This window comes from Falco naumanni, chromosome 8 (assembly GCF_017639655.2).
Source record: "Falco naumanni isolate bFalNau1 chromosome 8, bFalNau1.pat, whole genome shotgun sequence".
NCBI lineage: Eukaryota > Metazoa > Chordata > Aves > Falconiformes > Falconidae > Falco > Falco naumanni.
This window is the reverse complement of record NC_054061.1, coordinates 64,975,115-65,000,528: the sequence shown is the minus strand read 5'-3', so window position 1 is coordinate 65,000,528 and position 25,414 is coordinate 64,975,115. Positions and strand designations below refer to the sequence as shown.

General features: G+C 37.8%; 1 protein-coding gene across 4 annotated transcripts in view; it reads right to left on the bottom strand.

Moving 5' to 3' along the window:
* The window catches only part of AOX1 (aldehyde oxidase 1), a 45,091-nt gene that overhangs the window by 14,502 nt on the left and 5,175 nt on the right, over nt 1–25,414 (bottom strand). For all 4 annotated transcript variants that reach the window (XM_040604757.1, XM_040604754.1, XM_040604755.1 and 1 more), the window contains exons 3-24: nt 25,251–25,347; nt 23,960–24,068; nt 23,292–23,418; nt 22,387–22,448; nt 21,694–21,774; nt 20,696–20,776; nt 19,442–19,586; nt 19,179–19,271; nt 17,279–17,430; nt 16,946–17,039; nt 14,270–14,379; nt 13,244–13,428; nt 11,943–12,105; nt 11,007–11,099; nt 8,866–9,035; nt 7,614–7,740; nt 7,022–7,144; nt 5,818–5,914; nt 4,734–4,858; nt 3,164–3,297; nt 1,811–1,898; nt 201–287 (exon numbers count right to left, since the gene is read on the bottom strand). In XM_040604757.1, coding sequence (XP_040460691.1) covers nt 201–287; nt 1,811–1,898; nt 3,164–3,297; nt 4,734–4,858; nt 5,818–5,914; nt 7,022–7,144; nt 7,614–7,740; nt 8,866–9,035; nt 11,007–11,099; nt 11,943–12,105; nt 13,244–13,428; nt 14,270–14,379; nt 16,946–17,039; nt 17,279–17,430; nt 19,179–19,271; nt 19,442–19,586; nt 20,696–20,776; nt 21,694–21,774; nt 22,387–22,448; nt 23,292–23,418; nt 23,960–24,068; nt 25,251–25,347 — 2,543 coding nt within the window. The remainder of the gene's footprint in view (nt 1–200; nt 288–1,810; nt 1,899–3,163; nt 3,298–4,733; nt 4,859–5,817; nt 5,915–7,021; nt 7,145–7,613; nt 7,741–8,865; nt 9,036–11,006; nt 11,100–11,942; nt 12,106–13,243; nt 13,429–14,269; nt 14,380–16,945; nt 17,040–17,278; nt 17,431–19,178; nt 19,272–19,441; nt 19,587–20,695; nt 20,777–21,693; nt 21,775–22,386; nt 22,449–23,291; nt 23,419–23,959; nt 24,069–25,250; nt 25,348–25,414) is intronic.

Genomic DNA, 25,414 nt, shown 5'->3' with positions numbered 1-25,414 from the left:
GGACTTGGTATTTAGGCAACTAACCAATAATGAGCTTAACTTTTGTAATATGTATGAGCTAATTATAACAAGGCATAAAAGGTGACTGTAAGAGGCAATAAATGAAGTCTGCTGATCACTCATATTGAGTGACTGTGTCTTCCCTCCGTCGCGACAGATTCCTCCTTGTTGTAAGATTCATCAGCTTATAAAATCCTTACCAGGACAGACTCATCAGGGGTACATCCTCCATTAATGTAATATTTGGCATCCACAGCTCTGATCCTACCATCATTCATGAAGCCAACCTAGAAGAATCAACAACAGCCTATTTAGATTTTGGCATTCATTCATTTCTTCAATGCTTGTATATTTTGACAAATAAAGTTATACTGCACTATTAATTTTTGGCCAGCATCCACTGAAACTACAGAAGAGCAAGAGAGAAAGAAAGCATGTTCCTAAGATACTAGCTTTCCTACCTGGCATCTGTGATCTGTATATGTACAGCATACAATAAGCAACATACTGATGTTTCCATTGGGAAAGAAAGAAGCAGGGAAGCCCAGTGGCTTCCTGTGTACTATCTGAGATGGCTGGTGAGTCATCTTGGAATGTTCACTGTAGCAAAGTCAAATCCCACTCTGACTGTAAGCATAGCGTCTGGTGGATGGAGTATGACATCTGTTTTTCTTAACAAGGAAACGTTATCTTTATCTTACATCTCACTTTTCACACATTGCCACTAATATTCCCTGATTCTCAACATGAGCTACAGCTAATTTTCAACTTTATGCAAACATGTTATAAAACATACCTTACTTTACCTATGTAGTATGTTGTGTGATTTGATATACTACTCATATAGAACTTGCTCAGCATTACTTGCTTAGCATTAGTAGCTAAATTTGCTGAAGCCTTAGGGTGCAACTGTGAGCTTTCACCTAGTTATGTTGAACTTTCATCTAGTTAAGAAAAAGAAGGCCTCACAGCTGGCTCAAGCCAGAAGATAAGCAAGCTACAATCACCAGAAGCTGCACCCTTAGAGATATGAAAAAAAATGGCCTGTCTAGAGACATGAAAGGACCCAATGAAGAATGGGAAGACCCCAGACCCCAATATTACTGCTGATCTGAACTATCACATGAATGGTGGGAAACTTAGGATTGTAAGGATAATTGCCCAGGGATTTCATTTTTCGGAGTCCCTCTTCAGAGGCACCCAGCTCAAGCTGTAGCACTATTAATAAAACGTACTTTTATAGAGGAATCTATCTTTCATCTTATTGATTCAGCAGAAACCTGGAGTCGAACCCTGTTATGGTGGCTGGCAAGTGTAATTTCCGTGACAAGCAGAGACAGGAGAGGCAGCAGAAATTGTCCTAACAAATAGTTATGACTATTGCATGAGTAGGGAAGAGATTAATTTCCTCCATAGGGTGAGTTTTCCTGTATGACACTGTTTCTGTGAAAAACTAGCTGTTCCTTTGTGTGAACCTAACCATATGGATGGTTTAAAATAAACTCCTGCAGGAGAAGTCTGAGCTTGTTTCGCTTTCTCATCCCAGAAAGACAGAGCGAGCTATGAAAGAAAAAGGACACAAAGGGGCTAGAAAAAAACAAAACAAAATCCTGCAGAGACAGAGGCAGAAGCAGAGAAAGGGCTGTACAGCAACTTTATCTCTTGGTTTCCTGGCTAGTAGTTTTTTTTTCTTAAATCAAATGTATTATACTCATTTTCATTACTAGAACACGTATTAACCAGTAACACTGAAATACTTATTCACAGAATATGGGTAGGTATTTTTTCACTGAATTCTTGTGGCACTCACTTTATATTTACCAATAAAAGGATGTCGGCCACCAGTGATTAACATATCATCCCCTCGGCTCAGAATAAGACGGACTGCTCTGCCGGTTCTAAATGAAAAAAAGAAAAGTCAAATTTCAGTCAAAATGAGGGATGTTATTAACAAGATGGCTATTCATCATGTATCCAGATCTAGCCATACATATAAACATGCAGTTAGATTAAACTTAATTTTAATAGGCTAAAATATATGCTTAAAGCTATGTTTGTATTTTTTTGAATTTACAGTAATTTCAGAATTTTTTAATTTCTTGAAAGCCAACAAGATAACTCACTGCAAACTTTTTCTGAAGAAATTGTTATTTCAGTGTTAAGACAGAACTGCGTTAAGCAAACTAACAGCAGTTAGAATTCAACTTCAATCAACAGTCGCCTCTTAGCTATTCAGAACTGTACTGAAATAGGGTGCCTTGGAATGAAATAAAAACATGCATAATGATAAAAATATGAAAATTAGTCTACAAATGCATATACCATTTAAAATAGTTACTTTTGCAAAAATGGACTTAAGATGTAAAATAAGGTCCTAACAATAAAAAATAAGATTGTTTGAACTATAAAAAAGTATTTAGCATGGCCTGGTTAATCCAAAACACAGCTAACATGGCCAAAAATATTCAAGAGTTGTAACAGTGACAGTTGTAACAAGAGAAACATATTGAGCTAACCACTCAGATTACAAGATCATTTTGGCTAAGACAAGATGCAACCCAATATACATTCTGCAGCATATCAGTTATGCTTTTAAAAGAGGTTACTACACCCTGACAGCTAAATGCCCATATTGTCCTGCCAAAGATGGAGCTTTATGTATTAAGGTTCCTAAGCTAATTCAACTAGTATTAGCAAAAACATAATACTTTATAGATTTAAGCTAATTTTGACTGAAAGATGCTGGGGACAACTTGTCCTTAAAAGCAGTTCCACTCGTGAACTATTCCTTCTGCAGGCTGCTGTGCCAGTGGAGTTCACATCTAGATGGTTAACGTCATGTTTTGAACGTCCACACAGAGCCTCAGTAGTTAGGGACTGGTCCTTTTGAAACGTTTAATCACTTCAATAATATTTCTAGCTCATACTAATACCATTATCTTCAAGTCCCATTAATTTAGTTTAGACTAGAGCTGCTTAACATAAGTAGTCTAACAAAACAAAATAAAGAAATGCACTGAACAATCCTACAAAATGGGAACAGTCAGGATTTCATGACTTTTTGGCTAGCAACTTTGGGACAGTAGAAAGCATTTTAGTCAAAATGCAAAACTTGTTTACCTCATTTTCTCTTCATATCCCAATACACATATACTGCACTTACTTGTTTGCTGCCACTGCAGCAACTGATGCCAGTAAGCCAGCTTTCAGGAGTTTCCCACCAAAAGCTCCACCAACTCGTTTAACATGGCACATGATCCTGTTGGCTGGAACACCTAAACTTGCAGCTACCATCTCCTGTAAAATGAGTTTAAATCTTTTATGTCAACTCAAATCAAGCCTAAAAATTAAGTTGTGAAAGGAAAACCTTTTCTAGAAAAGGGTTCTATAGATCTTTCTAGGGTTTATGTTTTAATCCAATTAAAATAATTTTTCCTTCACCCTAGGTTAAAAAGCAAGAAAAAGATAACAACAAACACTCAGCAATGTTGACTTTTAAAATCTCTGTCACAGAGACTAAGGAAGAGTCATGAGCAGAAGTGAAAAATAATACCCTTGGATTTCATTATCTAAACAGTAAGAAGCTTCAGGTACAAGGAAAAGGGATAAGAATGTATTTTTTATTATTTTTATTACTAAGATCATAAATGTGATTTTAATTTTTAATTCAAATAAAACCATTTGATTTTTAATAATCTTAGGTCTTGCTAGTGTTAGGAACGTTCTTGCTTCAAATAATTTTCTCAAACCTTCATGCTTCTTGGCTATTGGCAGTATAATAATAATGGAAATGATAAAAGGAGCTGAACTGGGCTTTGAACACAAAATGTCAGTGTTGAGTCCAAAATACTATCAGTTTCATGCACCATTGCTATTGCTATGCAGACCATACACTGTCAGCTTTGCTTTACCATTTATCATTGTGAAAATGGTCAGAGGAATGAATACCTCTCCTATGATGAAAGACAGAGAGTTGGAATTGTTCAGCCTGGAGAAGAGAAGGCTCCAGGGAGACCTAATTGTGGCCTTTCAATATATAAAGGGGGCTTATAAGAAACAAGGCCTTGTTACAAAGGCCTGCTGACAGAACAAGGGGCAATGACTTTAAGCTGAAAAGAGGACAGGGTTAGATTGGACATAAGGAAGAAATCTTTTACAATAAGGGTGCTGAGACACTGGAACAGGTTCCTCAGAGAAGTTGTGGGCTCCCTATCATTGGAAGTGTTCAACATCAGGTTTGAGAAAGAGCTTTGAGAAACTTGATCTAGTGAAAGATAACCCTGTCCATGGCAGGGGGGTTGGATTAGATGATCTTTAAAGGTTCCTTCAAACCCACACCATTCTATGATGATGACTATGGCATGGAGCAGCAGTCTCACCTACAGCTACTGAGAGTTGATCAAACCATCAGCAGACTGATTCTGCAGGGTGCTGATTGCTCCTCATCTCAACAGAAAGCTAACAGGGATGGAGAAGCCTCAGCACTCCACAGTGCAATAGCAAGGCATGTGGTACTTTGTTCAAAGGGAAATAAAATACTTTTACTTCCTCCTTATCCTTGCAGGGTAGCTGTTGGTGTTTATCAGGGTATAGCAGTTCTACAAAGCTGCTGCTGTTGGATAATCCAGACGTGCAATTTCATGCTCCTACTGCTTCTAAATTGTTAAGATGGATTTGTAAACCAAACTTATGTCACAGGTTCAACCACTTTCTCCGAGAATGCTCTGTATTACCTGAATAATTGCAGGATGCTGTGTTGATACATACAAATCCATCTCTTTATCCTCTCCTTTTGGAACAGCAAGCACACTCTGAGTCTCCATGTAGAAGTGTTCCTGTCCCCCAATGCAAAGCTCCCCTGATCCAAAGAGAAAAACACAAATGTTACAATCCTTTTCCTAATGGAAAAGGACACAAGAAATGAACCAGGAAAGAACTAATGGTCCATCATCATCATGGTTATTATGATAATTATGACAATTACCAATCACGGTAATTGTCTTCTGATCTTCTGACACTTCTTGTATGAAGAAGTAACACCTAAAATAAAAGCAAAAATCCTTGCAGGATTAAATTGGTCCTGTTCCAGTGCCATCGACAGAACTTGATCAAAAGCAGAATAATATTGCCTACAAGCGGTGACAACGTTAAATAAAACAGAGATAAATTCAACAAAGCATGGACACACTAGACCAGGTCATGGTGGCGGCCACCAAGATGGTCATGGGGCTGGACCACAGAATATATCAGAAGAGGCTGAGAGAACTGGATTTATTCATCCACAAGAAGAAAAGGGTTAAGAGAAGATCTTATTGCTGTCTACAACTACCTGATGGGAGGATGTAGAGAAGAGTGAGCCAGACTGTTCTCAGAGATGCACAGTGGAAGCATAAGAGGCAATGAACATAAGACATCTCAACTCGATATAAGAAAAAAAAAATCACCACTAAAGGGCTCAAATATTGAAAAACGTGCCTATAGAGGTTGTGGAATCTGCATCTTTGGAGATATCCAAAACCTGACTGGGCATGGCCCTTAGTAACCTGCTTTAACTGGATCTGCTTTAAGCAGGAGGTTGGACTAGATTCTAACCTAATTATTCTGTGAATCTGTTTCAAGGACAGAGGATGCAGAAAGCTTGAATGTAGTAGCAGGACCATAAGACCACTAGGTTTAATCACACTTTCTTCCAGGTGACCAAGAGCTTTCTCAGGCCTAATCGCTATATAGAAAAAAGGTAGAACTGGGACTTGGAGAACAGACAGACAAACCCAAATTCTGACAACAACTTCTCACCAAATGTATTCTGCAGTTTACCTTCAATTATACTATCAACAGTTTCAAATGCCTGATCAACATTTCCTTGTTCTAATTTTCTTTTTGGCTCAAAGAACGAGTTGTGCTTTATAGCTTCCTGCAGTGGAGAAAAAGAGAAAGAGTTTATTTAAGTATTTTAAAGGTTCTCAGCTTGTGGCATTTCACTCTCAGAAGAAACACCATTCTTTTCAGAGATTTGAACCACCAGCAACCAAAGTCAATGAACAACAGTATTCATCACTTTACTGTCATTGCTAATGAGTTTGTGTATTCAGTTCCAGCAATCCTTTCCTGATGTACCTGGTGTTCCTGATGGAAATGCATTCACTGTATAGAACCTGCTCTTCCCTCTCATACATCTAGCAAATGACCAAGACAGCACCGAATAAGAATGCAATCACATCATCCAGAGTGACGCCATTAAGAGAAGAAATCACAAGGACTAAGTAAAAGTGCAATCTATTAAGTATGATTTTCTTTATTTCTAGTAAGACTTCATTGGAGGTCTAAAAAGAGACAGCTTCTATTCTTATATCAGAAGGACTGTTACATTACACCGCACACGCATTATGGAACAAAGCTATGAAGTGACTACCAGAATTTATGCTGTTTCCCTGCAAATGTGTCCTTTGTTCCACTCATCTCTTTAACCCAGCGTAAGTCCATTTCCCCTATGACTCCTACATCACATTTCCAAAATGTTCTGTATCCCTAACATCTTTCTCCTCACATTCTCCCAACACTTCCTATGTCTCCAGCCTAACTTTGCTGGCTTGCTAGCTGGACAACAGATAAAACTGCTACAGATAATCAGGAGCTGATTGTCCAGCCAATATACATATGCTGACCGACCGGCTCTTAGCTACCAAAAGAATTATAAACAACTAGCATGCTCATTGCCTTTGCCTCACTGGGAATATTTAAAGAGTTCTTCTTTTGTCCTCTTACGTTCATTATTACAAAACTTTTGGGAACCTTAATACTTTTGAGACTGTTGCCTATCTATCACAAGTGGTCAAAATTAGCTGAAAGGCTGAAAACTGATTTAGAGAGAGACTGACAGACTGGTTAAATGGATGTTCATATTCACCTTGTTTCCTTAGAAAATCATGCTTAAAAAGCAAGTGAAGAGTGTAAACTGCTGCTTCCATTAATTAAATAGATAAAATAATAAAAAAAGCAAGAGAAAAGAAATTATTAGTACCTCAATTGTTAAGATCACCGGTTCCAGCACTTCATACTCTATCTTGACTTTTGCAGCTGCTTGTTTGGCATGAACATCTGAATCGGCAACCACAGCACAGACAATCTGACCCACACAAATGACCTGTAATATACACATCACTTAATAGAACAGTGGATTCAAATGATTCCCACATGTGCTGCTGATATTCTTCTTTCACGTAGCCACTATTCATGTTTTAGTTTTAGAATTTTGTTTTGACTTAGGACTTTCGTAGTTTTTAGATCATCCATGAAGCTAACAAATTATTAGAAACATCAACATAACTGGGGGATCAGGGAAAATACAATATTCAAAAATGGATAATGGGAACCTAACTTTCAATGAAATATACTCTCCCAACAGCTTAGATGGTTTTGTGAGGTTTACTCTGTATTCTTCCATTCTTCTTGAGGCAGAATATAATACATATCAGCTATTCTGAAACTGAAAAGGGAGTGGGAAAAAATTCTAAGACTTTTCTGTGTCATATGCCTAAGTAAAATTTCATTATAAAAGGCTGAAGAAAACAGTAAAAATGAAGAAAATAGTTTAAAAAAGATATTACTTATACCTTGTTTCTTGCAAATATAATCTCTGGATCATCAGAATAGTAAAACTCGTTTGTAGCTGGTACATCATGAGCTGTTATGATATCAAACACACCAGGTCTGTTTAGAGCCTCTGAGGTATCTATAGATCTGATTGGGATATGAGAAGAGAGAAGTGTAATTCACTAGTTTTACAAAGCATTGCACACAGGAAGGGAACACAATACAGAGGTATGTTTCTTGTACTGCTGGGATCTGCTCATGGGTTCAGACATATCTCTTCCTTCTATCTCTGGCATAAGTAGTAGTGCAGGTTAAAGGCAAATTAAAATTCCCAATTCATGGGAACGTATGGGTGTAGAAGGATCAGAAAGACCAGTAGAAGGTCTATAAGAATGGCGTGTTTTGATACCACCTAGTTTAGCAGGTCATCAAAATCTCAGCACATCTACAGGCTTCTTCTCTGGACACCCAGATCAGAAGACAAAGGCGAATTAATAAATCCTACTGACTCACAGAGGTGGGGTTGATGTCAGCTCCTTGATGGTACCAAAAAGAGCACATCCAAACCCATCACATTATCACCAACTTAAGAATAAGCCAGGAAATATGACAAGGACTCTATAGCTAGAAGCCCCAGTCCTCTCTGTCATCACGATTAATCCTAACCAGACCACCTGGATACATGTCTTGGTGCCTGAATGCTGGGCAGACAACTTGGGCATGTGCACTTTGGTGCCTGAATGCTGAACAAACTGCTGGAATAGGTGTATCTTGGGAGTATAAAAGCATAAGCAAGAACAGTTTTCTTTCAAAATAAAATCATCTTCCCATCTTCTCCTGTAAGGCCTCCTATGAGTTTTGTTACCTTGTTGCTGCAATGTTGCAATGCTACTTCCTACATTTTGAACAATTCTCTTTTTTCATAATAGAATTGAGATTTCAAAGCTGTGTTGGTAAAGCTGAGTTTCAGTGCCTGCTTGTACTGCCCAGCTCAGCCCTTTGTGGAGGTACCTAGGCTGGCTCTAGGCTAGCTCACGGACCAGAAACAGTTCATCCTTATTAGCACAGTAATATGGAATGAGACACTTAAATCCAAACAGAGCTTTCTATTAGAGCAACTAGTACTTCCAGCACCTGAGCCAGTGCAGGTATTGGACATGCTGTTCTGTATAGACATAACTCATTAGTCTGCTCTCAAAATCTCAGACAGCAATTCATAATAACACATAATAACATAATAACACTTTCTTCAGATACACCCTGAACACTTACACAATTTTAGCATGAGCTCTGGAACTAGTGACGACAGCCAGGGAGAGCTCCCCATCCACAGAAGGAAGGTCATCAATGTACACTGCTTCACCAGTGGCATGCTTAATTCCAGACTGGTGCATAATGGGCCGTCCTACAGGATCCTGAGGAGACTGACTCGGCTCTATGTCCTGTACAGCCAAAAATACACATACCTCACCCAAAATAAGTTGAAAAGAGAACAGTCATAATATTCTTATACCAATGAGAAAATCAGATGAAGGAACAACCGCTCATATTACCATCTTCTGGTTCAATACTGAAAACAGGTGTGGATGCAGGACCTGACTGCTGCTCCAGGGGATTTCTTCAATTTCTTCTCTTAAGGAGCCTTCTGAGAGACTTGCACAGGTTTGTCTACTTGGATTTTTTTCCTTAATCATTCATATCAAAGTGATACAAACAGCACTTCTTTTTCAGGAGGACAGTTTCCTCCCTTACTGACTGGTGTCACAAAGCTTTGATAATTTTCTGAATTACTCTCACAAGATTCTGTTCTGTATTTTACCAGCGTCTGGTGTTGTATTTTGAGGTATTTGCAGTGATTCTGAGGATCTGTCCTCCTTGCTGAAAGACTGCAACTGATCGATGTAAATCCTTGAGAAAAAGTTAAGTATTTCCTTCCCAATTTTATTTCCTTGCACCGGTGTATCAATTGTGCTGCCTTATTAACCTTATTTTGCTAAGTCTGTCCTGAAAGTTAATTCAGTGTTGCCCATTAATTCTGCCACACCAATTAATTGTTGCCAACTTCCAGTACACTTTTCCAATTTCTGGGTCAGTGTTCACACTAACTTCTTCCTTGTCTACATTTAGAACTGGTTAACTACTCAAAATCTTTTTTCTTCTATAGTTTCCAGCACACAAGTGTTCTGGGTACATAGTTCTGCCTCCTGCACTTTCTGGCACACTGTGATCTGCTATTAACTCAAGGCCAGGAACAGACATTTTTCACTTGACTGCCCAGAGTTCCTTGAATGGCTGTCTCAGCCGTCTTGACTTTTCCTCTAACAGAATGACCAAGTGCTTACCTTTGGATATGCATTCTTTTTTCCCTTTAATTTTAAAAGCTTAATAATGTTCAGAGGAAGAAGTTCAGACAAAAGATAGGGACTTGCAGAAGTTAGATAGAAAATTAAAGTGAAAAAAAAAAAAAAAATTCCGGGTTTTTAAATGTCTGTTGCTCAATGACAACTGATATGTATAAGATATTGTTTCAACTTCTGTTATTTAGTCACTTTCTTGCAACTAAGGAATACATTGCTGAAAGTTATAAAGAACCAGTTCTTTTGATCTTGGCCCCTTTTATAAATCTGTAGTAATCTGTAGTATGTCTTCTTTCTTTTTTTTTTTTCCCTGACAATAATTGAAGAAAGCTGAACACAATGATGAACAAATTCGAAGTATTTAAAGCTAAAATGTTAAGGAGTACCTGAAACTGAAAAAATATGTTTCTTTAGATTTAATGTGAATTTTCTTTATGCTTCAAAAACTTGAGATTTTCACTTCTGTGACGAGGGTATCTAAATATCAAAAATCCTTGCAGGCATTCCCACCAAGGCCTAGTCAGATGGGTGAGCTTAGAAAATCCAACAGGTGTTTGCTCTTTGCTGCCCTCTACTGCTCACTTCTCGAATAGGCTTGCTAATTTGATCAGCCATCACAAACTCCCATCTCGATTCCTACATCTACAGCAACACCTAAGAGCTCTCTCAGATCTCAAGAAACATGTATCTCGTGACAAGAATATTACAGTGATAGCTATAGACGGGTTTTTCAATCTTTTTTACTTTCTTCTAATTTTTTTCCAATTGGTTTGCACACTGTAATATACCAAGTTATAAGCAGTCTGACAGTGGAGTTTGTTAAGCATATTTATCTTTTAAGAACTGTTTAGAAAATATCAGCATAACTGTATAAGTCTGTTTTTACAGACAAGTTTTTTCTAACTGAGATACAACTAAAATCATCCACTAAGACACTGTTGCCTTCAATCCTTTGCAAAATTTGTAACTGAGCTTCATGGCAAGGGTCATGTTTGAACCATGACCTTCTACCAAGTCTTACATATCACAGAACAACCTTAGAATAAAATCACTTGCCTGGTATAATTGGATACTCTGCGGCATTTTGGTTTTGAAATCTTGTAGGCCACTCCTATATTCCATAGGTATGCCATGATAGCAGCAAGGATCCTGAAAAGGAAGGGAATTACTACTAAAACTCACATTTTGAACATTCCAAATAAAAAAAGCTAACCACCAAAATAACCAAATACAAACTCTTTATACCACAAATTCTTCCAGACTCTCGCAAGCTAGAAAGGCTCTAAAACAACAATTTTAAAACAACACAGAGTTTTGAGATTTCACTAAATAGTATTTAAAAATATATTGGATTCAACAAATATGCTTGTTTAAAGTAAGCAACGTAAAGCAGGGATAGTCAGAAGAGTTTTGTTCTGGGATCTGATCAAACCTGGCACAGAATCACTCCTGGTAATAATGAATTACCTAGTAATGGTAATTCAGAGGACAGAGCTCAAGGTAACACAGGAAAAAAAAGTCAAAAGGGGTATTTTTCCTCATAAGAACAAGTTTTAAACAAAAACAGGTACATTAAAATTTGGAGGAGTCCTCTCCCAGTCAACAACTCATGCAAGAAGGAGGTTTGGTTTAACACCTACAGTTGCTTTCCAAAACCTTTATTTCTGTTCTGTCTGTTTATGTTTTGAACAGGTACAGAGTAAGACCTCATGCATGTTTTCTTTGGGCCTGGGAGCTCAATACTGATACACTGTTGCATAAACATTGCTCATTTGTTTTTAAAACCTAATGTTCAAGGTAAAGATATCTCAGCACCTAAAGTTAAACAGGCATCTCTCCATCAATTTCTTTGCGAGTTAAGTGCTTATCTGCTTCTGTAGATCTGAACACCGAAGACAATATTTAGCGTGTTGTATAAATTGCAAGCATTAGCAGATAGGAAAAAACCCTTTCATTTGCTTACAGAAAAGCAGACATGGAGAACTAATTTACCGTTGTCTTTAATGACTGCAATACTTCCAGGAAAAATCTGTAGAAGAAACTGATCATCAAAGTTTTCTTATAGTCTACTTTTTCACCACTGTCTGAGCCTGGAAGAGCAATTTCTCCAAGAAGTAGTCTGCAAGCTTCATCCAACATTTGTTCATTCCAGTGTCTATCAGGAAGAATAATACATACGATCAGACCAGGACTCAAAAAAAAAAAAAAAAAGCAGTAATACATTTGTACCATGGACCACAGGCATAATCCTGCTCACAATGAAGAGAAAATATTGATTCTAGTAATGATCTGCAATTTGGAAAACAGTGTAGGTCAATGCTGCTCACAGAAGTGAGGTCCCTTGAGTCAGGGGAATCGAGTGCTATGCCAACATTAAAAATCAAAATAAATAAATAAACCCTATTACAGTTTTAAAGCTGATTTAACAGTCTTATAGATCATCACTATTCTGCAGATACTGTTCTGTATTTAAAGAAAAGTGGATAACGATATTGATGCAAACTGTAGATGCTTTCAAGGGATCTGATTAGTGCTGTATAGTTGTTTGTATATTTTCTGAAAAGGCTGTCTCCTTGAAGTATCTCAACACAGTTAGCTCTCCACAGTTACACAAGCCTAGATGTCAAAACACAAATCTGTTAGAATAAATTCAATCATGTAGAGCAGCAAAAAATAATGAGTAATTCAACTAGTGAAACAGTTGTAAATTAAATGGTAAAACAGTCCTGTGGGAGTGTTTACATAAATAGCTTTATACTGCTTGAATTATTTGTATTTTTTTTCCTCCAGAACTTGGAAAGATTCTGCAAAGTGGGAGGGAATGTCAGGGATTAATTTCAGAGATTATTAGGATCTTGTAGATGAAGAGATTGGTTAAGGCTTGACTTGTGCTCCTAAGTATATAGGGCACATCTGAAGTTCTTAAACTTTCTGTTAGAGCCAAACTGAAGGACCGAAGAACACCAGTACTAGGGGATTATCAAACCTACAGGATCCAGCATCATTCACAAATGCCTGCATTCAGATGCACAACTGACTACATATATCTCATCCACCTATCTCACATCTCTTATCTCTCTGCATACTTCACAACCAGTTGCATCCATGTGCAGACTGTAAAATGTAACAGTCCTGAAAAGTCATCACTAAGGCTTGACCAGATCATTCACTTGAACAGACATGGCATTGGCCAGGCAAGTGAAATCTTTCTGTACTTTCAGGCTCCAAGGAAGTACACCCAAGCTCTCGAAGTCCCTTTATTCAGAAATACAGAGAAGAGAGAAAAATTGTACCTTCCAATAAGTGTCCAACAGGTTTGTTTTGCACAGACTGTGGTAGAGACAGCACCTCCATAAAAAATGCTTAAATCCTTTATTATGTCTGTACCTTCCTCAAAAAGGACTCTCATTCCTGCATTGGTTATTGGGAGAGCATTTTCCCGTCTTGGTGCTTGCCGAAATGCAGAGACATACTCCCCCTGAGCAAAATCAGACAGAAGTGCAGACATGAAAGTATCTGGAAGTAGAACTTATTATTGCACTGCATGAAATGAGAATAAAAACCCAAAGAGCACAAATTCAAATTCCTGAGCATTCAAGACCATACGCTTCCTTCTCTTGACCTTTCAGTAGCTTCACCACCTTTGATTTTCTAGCTGCCCATACCCAGTCTTCCATCATCTACACAGTTCAGATGGCCTAGAATTGTTCCTGGTAGATAGCTGGAAGGCAAGGATCTTGTGGAGTTGCATTTACAACAAGACCAAAAACTTAGAGGCTTCAAAGTACTGCCAAAGTTTAGTACTCAGATAACATGACCTGTAATTCTCTTACAAGATCTCATACCCACTCTTGCAAACACAATACCAGTCAGACTATTACTCAGTTCAGCCACATTTCTGGAAGCACCACGCACATGCCCAATCTTACCTCATTTTAAGAAAAATCCTCAAGAGGTAATAATGCTTTACCTACTTGATGCCAACCATAACACTGGTGAGCAGCCTGCTTTGGTGAGGACTATGGCAGCTTGTCCAAGACCCTTTCTGTGGGGCATCTAGATAACTGCTACTGCCCTCATCATTTCAGGGTAAACTTCTGTCTGAATATCACTCTTTATGTATCACCAGCTGTTTTGCAGAGTTGTGGTTTTTGGCTGAAATTGGGACATAGCATGGCACTGACAGGATCAAATGCAAGGAATACAGAAAGAGAGCAGTAGTAGTGTGACTTTAAACATTGGGATTATGCCCCCTCCTGCTCTTTGTTTAATAGTCTTTAACTCTGCTTAAAGCAAACCTAAACAAACTAGTAACTTACCTTCCTAGAATGGGGAATATGGACAGAGACTAAGATCTCCTCTGGTGTAATGGCATTGTTACCAACTCCATCTACAAAAATACCATTCAAAGGAATCTGTCGCTTTCTTCCTAAAAAAAACCCCAAATCCAGAAACTTCTGTACAATTGTGCAATCAACATACATCAATGATATTTTGTCAAGAAATACCTGCTGCCTTCCTGCGTAAATAACTGCAGAGTTTACATAACAAATGAACAGTGGTATGCTCTATAAATACAAACGACCGCTCCATCTTCCATAGCATCATAACACCAGAGTCCTAAGAAAGTGCTCAGAGATTAATCTCCATTCTGTAATCCTCCCTTCTGATACTGCAACAATGATCCCATCCCATCCTCACTTCTGTCCATCTGTTCCAAATCTTAGCAGCTGCCATCATCACTACCTTTCCTTCTAAAACATAAAGAATGAGGAAGAAAACTGAATGGGGAAGAACTGCTGCAAAAGTAAAAAAAAAAAAAAAAGGGTGGCTGGGTTTTCATTGGCTTTTTTTGTTTATTTGCTTTGTTCTGAGATTCTGAATACTTCTGGGAATTCAGAAGGGAATAAATGCTACAGCCTTTTCTTCTCTCTTTTTGGTCAATTATTCTAACAGCACTATGTTTGTCATTCTACAATAAATACTATTAAAGATGGAATTTTCAAAAGGGAAGTAGGGCAAAATTTGGCAAGGAACCTAAACTTCTAAAAGCCCCTTGAACACTTAAACTTCATCTATGCTACACTGGGTTTGCCAATATTGCTACACAGTAAAGCCAGCAAGACTTCTGGAAATGCAGTATTTCAACACATATAGTTGGTTCTGTTAATTAAGCAAGGTCCATTGGCTCAAGACATTTTGTTGGTAGGACTGCAACTGTGCCAGTAACACAACTGTCAAGCAGCATTGTTGTTCTGCAAGAACACAGAGGCACAAGCATTGTACAGATGGAAATCCACAGTGGTTCACCAGTGTGGAAAGTATCCACATGTGCTAGACAGATGAAGTCGAAGTGGATTTTTCACTAGTCTTCTGTACTTTTTTGTACTTTTCACTTCTTTGTACTTTTCACATGCTACCTAAGAGGTCCAATGCATTTTTAAATAAATGATTTCTTATCACTAGACGCTATTTATCTTACAGTAGCCCTGATCTACCCCAAGACTTTCTATAACCAGATAATCTCCTGTGCCATTTTAAAAAGATTTATATATTACAATACTCCCATCACATTCAATGATTGTGATTCCTCAAGACTGGCTGCTTTACAGCATGATTATTTTCTTCATGTTTTTCATGTTACATGTGACGATGTCACTGTAACCTGTTCATTGTAGAATATCATTTAGCATTAAAATCGCATTCCTCAGATATAACTACTGTGACAGCAAAACTTCATTAAAGGAATTTTACTTTGCTGAACTGTGAATCTGAAAAATAAAACTCTTAAGAATAGCAGCACTCGTGTTTCTGGATTTTTGCCTTTGCAATTCCTTCCAGAATACCCCTGGTTTACATACATAAAGATCATTGTCTAATCTCACCTTTGAGTCTGCCAGGATTTAGGTGTATTTTCCCTTACACTGGGATCTAAGATAAATAATAATAACTAACAGTGCTTCTGCAACCTCCTTTTCTTGAACAATCTATTTTTTCTATGTTTCACTGACCACCATTTGGTAAAGTAAGTTAAAAACCTGTGAAAAATGCTTATAAACCCTATCCCAGCACTAAAGTTCTGCCAGGGTAGCAGAAACAGGTATCAATCAATGATCTTATTCATCACTCAAATAAGTAGGCTCATCGTTAGAACTGTTGAGCAGGAAGATGGAAATGCTTGTACTTGCACTTGTCAGAACAACATTCTGACAGGTATTTTTCCTTTCAGTACCAAACCATGCAGGAAGAAGTCATGGAAATCACACAGTGTTAAGTTTTTGTGTATCTGTTCCAGGAAATCCTGGCTCAGAAACATTCCCTTAAAGAATGTGTATTTCAGGGTGTTGAGTGGAGTATTACATGGTCTGAAATGGCAACACTCACTCTGTCTGGGTCAAGAGCAAAAAGGACATAAGGCATCTAGAAGGGAGAACATGCAACTCTAGGCCACCAGATAGCTCATGTTTACCAATAATTCCATCAACCTTCCAATGGTAAGGTAGCGCACAAACAAAGGAGCGGGTAGAGGGGAGTATATATACAGTGATGGAAGGAAACTGAGGAAATGGCCATGAAAAACGTGCTAGACTAGTGGCTCATGTATCAGAAGTGAGTAACTGTGAAGAACAAGAAGCCAGAGTCCTCCTCAGGCCAAGAGGGTGATTTTAAACTATGGCAAAGCATCAGTTACAGAAAAAAAATACCAGGGATGTGGGGAGGTAGTATACAGCCACTCAAATTGTGAGGTTTTATGAGTGCTTATAGCAATTCACTGTGCATAGAAGTACATGTAATCTGATTGGTCTGAATGTTTACCCTTGACATGAGAATCTTGTGACATGTTCATTTGGAAGCTGCTTCCCTTGCAGATGTAATCTTGTGTGAGAATGGGGAAAGCGTTCCTTAACAAATGTTCACCTATTGTTATTTCCCCTCTCCCCATACAATAGGATCCTGTACCTCTGGCACTACTACAGGGACAGGATACCTCTTACCTCTTGAAGCCAGATTGAGCATACAGCCACTGGCTGCCAGAATAGGATTCAAGTCTGAGGTTGATTTTCTACTTATGATGTTTCCACCTAATGACTTGAAAAAAAGAAATTTATGTTACCTTTTCCTATCACCTTCATGTTTTTATGTTAGGTGACAATATAACATGCAGACTACATATGAATTTATATATATTGAAAGCTCAGAAAAGATGCATTGATAGAAAACTCATGCTAAAAACAGAATTAAAAATGCAAGTTTTACATGTGGTCAGGAGTAATTTCGCATTTTTTACAAGTTGTTACAATTGTTATAGCAAGGAAGGCACAACATACAGCAACGTTCCTTATCTGTTCGCTGCCCAGAGTTCTCAGTTGCTTCAGGACAGCACAGAAAACCTTTGTCTTCTCTTCAGGGAGCTCTGATATTGCATTTGTCAAAACGTCTGTCACTAGAGAGAGACTGCAGACAGCTCCCAGAGTTAATCCTGTAACCAAAAGGTTGTGAATGTAATGTGTGCACTGCTATATTGCCTGGGTTTTAAACTATGTTCATACTGTTGAGCTACGACTGCTTATGTGAAATACAGGCAGGTATAAAGGGAGGGGCTTTTGCATAGTAAAGAGACTGTGACCTTTCATTTCAGGAGACCGAGGGTAAAATCTCACGTAATTATGAAATTTAGCTAACAGTTTACTACTTCTACCAGAAGGGGAATCCCTTCTCTGCTTCCAGCTGCCTGTTCTAGCTGCTTCCCTTGCACCAACTTTTACTGAGTAACCGAAAGGTAAGTCAGCTTCAAAATGTTTTCAACAGGCATTTCCTATTTTTAAACATGATTTTCATCATAATTTGATCTTGCTTTGCATATGTACATTCCAGTTATTCTCCTACAGTATGGGTAGGTAGTATTTGCAAAAAAACCCGAACAGTCCTAACACTGAATATAGTATCATTTTTCCCACTAGAAAGACAACCTATAACCATATGTATTTATTTGAGTAGTTATACATTTTATCTTTTTTAATTCTTTTTACAATTTTCAATATTATAAAACAGTAAACAGTGCCTTTCTATTCAAAATTATTAATAGACTTCATTTATGTGATGTATGAATGTTCTGAATGAACACTGGAATTCCATCAAAAATATAAAATAAAAGATGTATTTTTTAAAATGGCTTTTTATTAATCAAGTAAAGCAGTACTAAATTTTTTGTATTTAAAACAAAAATTTAATCAAAACACGTTTTACATTTAAATCTGATAAAGAGAGGAAATACTATTTCTGGCTGGCAAACTAAACTGCAGATCTCTCATTTTAGACCTAGTTAGTCTCACCTAGTCATAACAAAGTTTTATCTATAGATTTAAAAAAAAAGCAGTAAAGATTCTCCCTGCTTCTCAATTCCCAGCTACTTTTCAACTAAGAACAAACTACTCATTGACTAGAACTGGATAACTGATCTGAAAAGAAAGAGGTACTCTAAATGCAATGACAGAACTGTCAAACACAGTTTACCACTTCAAGAAAGCGGCTTCAGGCATACAGCAAGTAATCTTCATCAGATATAGAGCTTGACTTTCCTTAAAACTTTAGCAGTAAACTTGAACAACTTAATTTATATTTAATTAATTTAGGCTAAATGTATTTCTAGTTATCTCTAATTTCAACAGAATTTATTTAAAAACTAAAACCTAGTCTAACTTTAAAAAAATCTCCACACTCATCTTATATATATGAATTGAGTACGAGATCTTTAATACACAATAACGAATGCTGTTATGACTGAGAACAAGATTGTCTAATGCATATTAGCTATGCCTGTTTAATCACAGCCTTTTTTTCCAATGTAGACAAGCATGCAGTGTTGCTAACTTCCTCTGTGGTTCTGTATGTGTGTGTCTCTGCTATACAGCATAGCACAGTACAGAGATCACAAAGCCAGTATTTCATGACTTAGCACCAGAACCAGTATTAGCAGAATAATTACCCTTGCACTATTACAACTAATGGAGCCCAAGACAATATTGCTGGTCAGTACTGCACTGTGTCATGAAAACAAAACTGTATCATGCACTGGGACAGTCACCACAGCCACCCTGGCCTGGGAAAGAACCAAGCATGCTTAAGAACCAGTTGCACAGCACTTCACATCTTCAGCACTACGGAATGGAGCAGCATCCCTTACTGCAGAGGAATTTCCTACATCTGAACCAAGTAAAGGCTACTGACCATCATCCGTGAATTTCACCACATTCAGATCCAGGATCCTTGCAGGAGCAATAACAATTGGATGGACCACGCCTCTAAATTTCATCTCAGGTCCTACCAGATAGGAACAGATTTAGACAAAAGACATCTTCCATAATAACAACTCCAACATAGTGGAGAGTAACCTTAAGGACGAAAATGCAAAAGGAATGATAAATGTAGCCCCACTCCTCCCATGCACACTGGAACGATGGCAACAGGAGCCATTCTGATTGTATACATACCCACACCGGTGTTCCCAACCACAAGGGGTGCTTTGGGGTAGGCAGCTTTCAGATCCAGTAATTCATCTAAGTTTACAGGAGAAATCCATGTCATCTGCTCCCCATGAAAAAACAGAGCTCTCTTCTGTTGACTTTCAGCCATTCTCTGATGGGCAAATATGGCAGATTTAAATATCTGGACATACAGACAAGTGCCAGGTCTAAGAGACACTAGACAAAGTCAAAAGAAGTTCTTAATGGCAGTTCTACTTAATCCCTCAAAATTGGGCAGAAATGGGACTGTTATGTTGGCTTTTTGCACAGTGGTGAACTTCTAGACTGCGTGGGTGAAACATCTGCAATTAATTCCAATGGGCTAATAAGATTGATAATAAATAGCCCCCAAGCAAAAAAAGGTAAGAATAGATCCCGAAATTGCTGAAATTATTAGAAAAGTGATAAAAATTACTTAGGGAGGTGTCTGCACACTTAGCTTGCTTGGAGGTCACCAGTGACACTGGCAGCAGCATCCCTCTCTAGATTAAGCATGCATGTGGATGTCTCTGGCTGTTCTAACACTGCTCACTTGGAAACAGCTTGAGAACTAGTGGTGGTACAAATCCACAGCCAAGAACTCCTGTACCACAGTTATCAATCTTTCTCTGTAATTAGCCAACTAGTGACAGAGATTTTGGCTTTGAATCTGTAGATTGATAATAACATAAAGCAAACAGCTTTCAGTTTTTCTGGGGCAGATACTGCTGTCAGTAAGTAAGGATGCCTGACAGTTTCCATTCCAGTGCTCTTATTTCAGCTGCTTATATCTTTGTCATATTTTAATCACTGCAGCTAAGCACTCCTTGGTTTGGGTGGCTCTCTGAGGCTGATGTTTTGACAGAGAAGACCAAACTATTAAGAGCCAAAATGGGGAAAATGCATTGTTTTGCCAATGTTAGAAAGTGTTTGCCATTCAGTTTGCAGAGAAGCATTTTTATTTTTGGATGCTGCACTGAAAACTCAGTTTGGGTTAGTACTTTCCCCTCTCACCTAATACCAAACTCTGCAACTTCATTTTCCCAATATAATTATTTTTGTATGTGAAAATTCAATAAGATCACTGGGAAAAAAAGGAATATAATTTTGGATTTATATTGAAGTATTATGACATTTCTTCTGATGAATTACTGCTAATCAGGACTTCAGAATGAGTTCTGAACTATAGACTACCAAGGAAAAGACAGAGCTAAAGAACAGTCTATAAGCAGCAAAAATTACCATTAGTTCTGGAGGAAATATAAGCTCTTGTGTGGGATCTAAGGGCTGGAATTCATCTGTTGAAAATAGTCTGGTGGAAACCTTAAGAGGAAAGAAAACAAGCAAAGGCCAAGAATTTTCTCTCATCATTAATTCCATTAAAAAAAAAAAAAAAAGGCAAACCCAAAACCAAACCATGAGGGTCCCCACTGAAGTCAGCAGAAAATTAGTAATTCCATTATCATTTGGATTTGGTGCTAAACTACCATGCATCATTTGGAGCTGCTGCATTTCACCTAAGGAAGTGTGCATAACAGTTTCCCAAAGTTCACTGCTAACAGAAGTGACAATGTGGAGGTAAGCAACTAAAAGACTAAGTACAGGCTTCCTGTAGTTCTACTGTAAGAAAGTAGCTGGTTTCATGCCAACCTGCAGTACTCAAAAAATGGAGAAGTAGATCAGACATTACTGAAAGAAAATTGAAAACAAAGTCAAATATTCGTATGGATAAGAGGTTTCATATAAAATTACAATCATGACTGATTTTTGAAGAGCGTATCAGTTCTACAGACTCAAGACAGATTCTGAAGAGATCAGTCGTTACATTCAGATCATCACTGATCACTGATTTAAGACAGTTTCACATATGCCCTGATTCCTTGCACAATATGATGATCACTGTGTGAGTAGAGCTGAGAGTATTAATATTCCTGAACTTGAAGAACTGCTCAAATCTCAGCTCTGGAGCTCCAAACTACCTTATACCAACTATCTGCCACCACATCACCACCTCATCATACAAATCTACACAAAGAATCTTTAATTTTTAGGAATGTTTCCAAATTTCTTGAGAGTAATAATAAAATACCTTATTCAGTAATTAATATGTAAGGTGAATAAGGTGGAGCATAAAAACGACAGTAGACTGCATTTACTTTAATCACAAGAAAAAAGCCATACAATATTATTTCTGTAAATCTTACACCTAAATATCACAGGTAAAATACTTAAACCCTCACCTTCTCTTCCTTGTCAAACAAGTCATCTTCCTGATCCAAGCAACACTTTCCATTTACTTTCCTTTGACAACAAACAGAGTCCTAAAGAGGAATATTCCATTAGTGAAATACTGCCCAGTATGGCAATGAGTTAAACACTGCTGAAGCTGGTAAGAGTGTCTCTTTATATTTTAATAAGGTTCTAGATGGAAGTTTAATAATAAGCTAAATTGGAAGGATTGTCTCTTAAAGAAGTGGTATTAAAAAACAACAAAATAATTAGATGTTGAAGCCCTTAATACAAAATAATTCATACTATGTGAAATTCAGTTGACCTTGTGAGAACACACATAGATGGTCTCTATCATTTCTTTTACCCACTGTTCACTCTCAGTTCTTTCACTGTAGGTTTCTGACATGTTGCATTACATGATAAATTACTAAAAACATCAATCCAAGTTTTGCTTTTATTTATGCCAGTACTGACCCACAGTAAAACACATGGAGTTACTTCAGATTACTCTTCATAATACAGGCTAGACTCCAAGTTAATTTCTGTTAATAAATTTTCCTGATGGGTTAGGCCACTATACACCTTAGTCAGACCTACATCTCTTAACAGAGGAAAGAGATGATCTCAATGAAAATCTTGACGGTTTGTGCACATATATACACTAATGGGCACAATCCAGCATTCCTGTCATCACTACTTACCTTACAGAAGGTTTTACAGGCATCTAGGATTGGCCTATATCCGGTACAGCGGCACAAGTTCCCTGAAAAAGGAAATGGGTAAAAAAAAGCATGTGGCTTTAAAATATCATGTCTTTATATGAGGTTTGTATTTTTGAAGCTTAAAGAGAAGTGTTAGCTCTCTGAAAGACAAAAAAGATCAGCATCACAAGACTTAGGAACCAGCCAGCTTCTGAGGAAAAAGGCTCTTGTTTCAAGGACAGTACAAATTACTTGAGAGCTGCACTAGAGGGAATGCTGGCTATGGCTTAGTATGCAGGAGATGGTACAATATTCTTTAACCCCCTCAAAATGTTTTTCTCCTTCCCCCTGACTTATTTCTAATAGTGAAGACAGTTATCACTACACTTCTGTCTAAGTCCACCTCATAGTAACTGGGAATGTCTTTGGCTCCACTGTGACTCTGGAGCACAACAGATGACAGAATGCTATTTTACCTGCAATAAATGCTCACACTTCCCCTTAGTGAAGATGGTCTGTATCTCTCCACTTTATTTGACTGTTTTATTCCTACCACAAATGGGCTCTCCTGTGAGTCTTAGGACATTCTCAACTCCAAATGCAAGGATCTCTGAGATGTTCAGACACAGCTACTTCTCCAATATGACAACATTTTTTCATGTCTAATTTAAAGCACTTCAAAAGACATATACGGGGATGTTTTGAACCCTGTCCCTGAAACAATCCACAGTTCCATGCTTCATTTTCCAGGAGAAAAGAATGACAGAGAATACAAGTTCTGTATTCAGTAGCAAAAGTGCATACACACATGCATGCGTGTGTTCTCACACAGACATGCACTCACAAAGTATTTGAAGAAAATTATTAAAGGACATACCTACAAAGTAAAAAGTGGCAATATTTACCAGCCAGAGCTGCAATCATCTGCTCTGCAGTTGGTTCTGGGTGGTTTCTTAGCAAAGTGTATATGGACATCACCATTCCAGGGGTACAGAAACCACACTGGGAGCCATGGCACTTGGCCAGCCTTTCCTGAAATGAAACACCACAAATAGCACTCCTTCCAGTGTACATCACCATTCTAATGAACACTGTCTTAAACAGGAGACGCCATGCCAAACACTGTCTTCATAGTAAATCAGACTTTTAGAGTAAAACTATTTATGCAATCTCAAATAAGAATAATTATTTTGGGTGTGATGCCCAGGCACATCTTACTAAGGTAGCTTATTAACCTTTAGTGGACTTCTGACTTTTCCGCATTCATACTAAAACATCAGCTAAAGAGGCACTGTCCAAAATGCAACATTGGCTAAAACAGAGCACAAACCTGATCCATTCCAATAATTTGTACATCTAATCAGGCTGTCAGTATCAAAGCATCTACCATGACCCATATCTCATCAGCCTTGATCAACCAACCATCAGAAACTTGTGTTGTCTTCTGTTATGATTTAGCAGGGAGAATAATCATCATATGAAATTCCTGTGCCCTAGAAGCACTGCCACTCAAGCCACCCCATAAAAAAGAAGAAATCAGTAATTCTCTTACACAGTTACACTGTACTCTCACCTGAACGGGATGAATCCTGGTTTTCGTACTTCCAACACCTTCCACTGTGGTCACTGCTGCACCATACAAGGAGCAAATGGGAAGCAAACATGCATTTGCTGAAAAATGTCTTTGGAGACATAAAGGAGAATAAAGAACATGAATATTATTGTATTATAACAAAGATGCATTAATAGAATTTTGTGGTCAATCAAGACATAGTTTGTACTTACAAAGCAGTCATTATTATATAATTTGGAATTACGAGAGAATAAGCTTTATAGAAGGGATCACTTACTAGCTGTGTCTCTTGTCCCCTAGTATAAAAACCATACCTATGAGGACAGTTCTGTAGAATTTATATCTTCCGTAATACTTCAGTCTTTTCTAATTGCCCTCTTGTCCCTCCCACCCACAAGCAATCTGTCAAGTGTGCTTTGGAAGAGGAAAATGGGGAAGGGAGGGTTGGTGTGGTCACTTGAAAGAAGTAAAGAATTATGGCTGCAAATTTATAATCAAATTTCTCAGGAAATTCTAACGTAAAATAAATACCACTCTAAATAGGAATGACATACCAAAATAAAACTTCTTCAATACTTTTAATCATTAATAATAAAACTGTTTGCTTTACAATTGCTGAAATGTTTCATCTCAAGTGTCATTCTGACTGTTTTAATTTTGACTCTCGTAACTTTAAACATTTTCATTTCCCTTGCATTCCAATGTAACGCAATTGTCAAAAGGAACACCTGGAATGTTTTGACTTCACACCCCCCCCCTCTAAAAAAATACTCAGATGACAATGACATGTTACTGTTTAACAATTTGACTGGAGTTTTATGAATTTAGAAGTAATTTATTCCAGGTTTTAGCTTAATGGAACTCTGGTTTTGAGCTTCAAAGTCTTTCCTTTTGTGGGTGGGGTGTACAGAGGGAGTTCAGTATTAAAGGGCTGGTAAGACCCAAACTTATGCCTGCCCTGTCTTCCCACCAGTCATATGACAAAGCTGCAGGTAGGAGACACATTCCAGTGGTCAATACAAAGGGTGTTAAATGTAGGTCTCTGAAATTCTTGGAGCTGCCAGCATATATGAGCAAATTAGGCATTTAAGCATGAAATTTCAGCAAATTTACAACATAGTTGAATCACAGTATTTTACAGTGTTCTCTTTTGGATAAAGTCACACTTCCTTTGGATTATTTTATAACTACGTACAGATTCTGCAACTTTGTTTTTACAGTTTCATATCTGGAAATGGTATCTACAGTCATAAAATTCTGTGTAGTTTCCAAAATTTTCTGTTAAGGATACCGTATCTTCTTTGAAGCTGGCTCATAAGTTGAGATCATCACCGTGCAGGCACCACAGCCACCTCCTCCACAGCCATACTTAGTTCCTGTAAGACGGACTGAAAATGCTGCCGTTAGGGAAAAAAAAAGTATCAAGTTTCATTTTGGTCTTTATTCTGCTCAAAA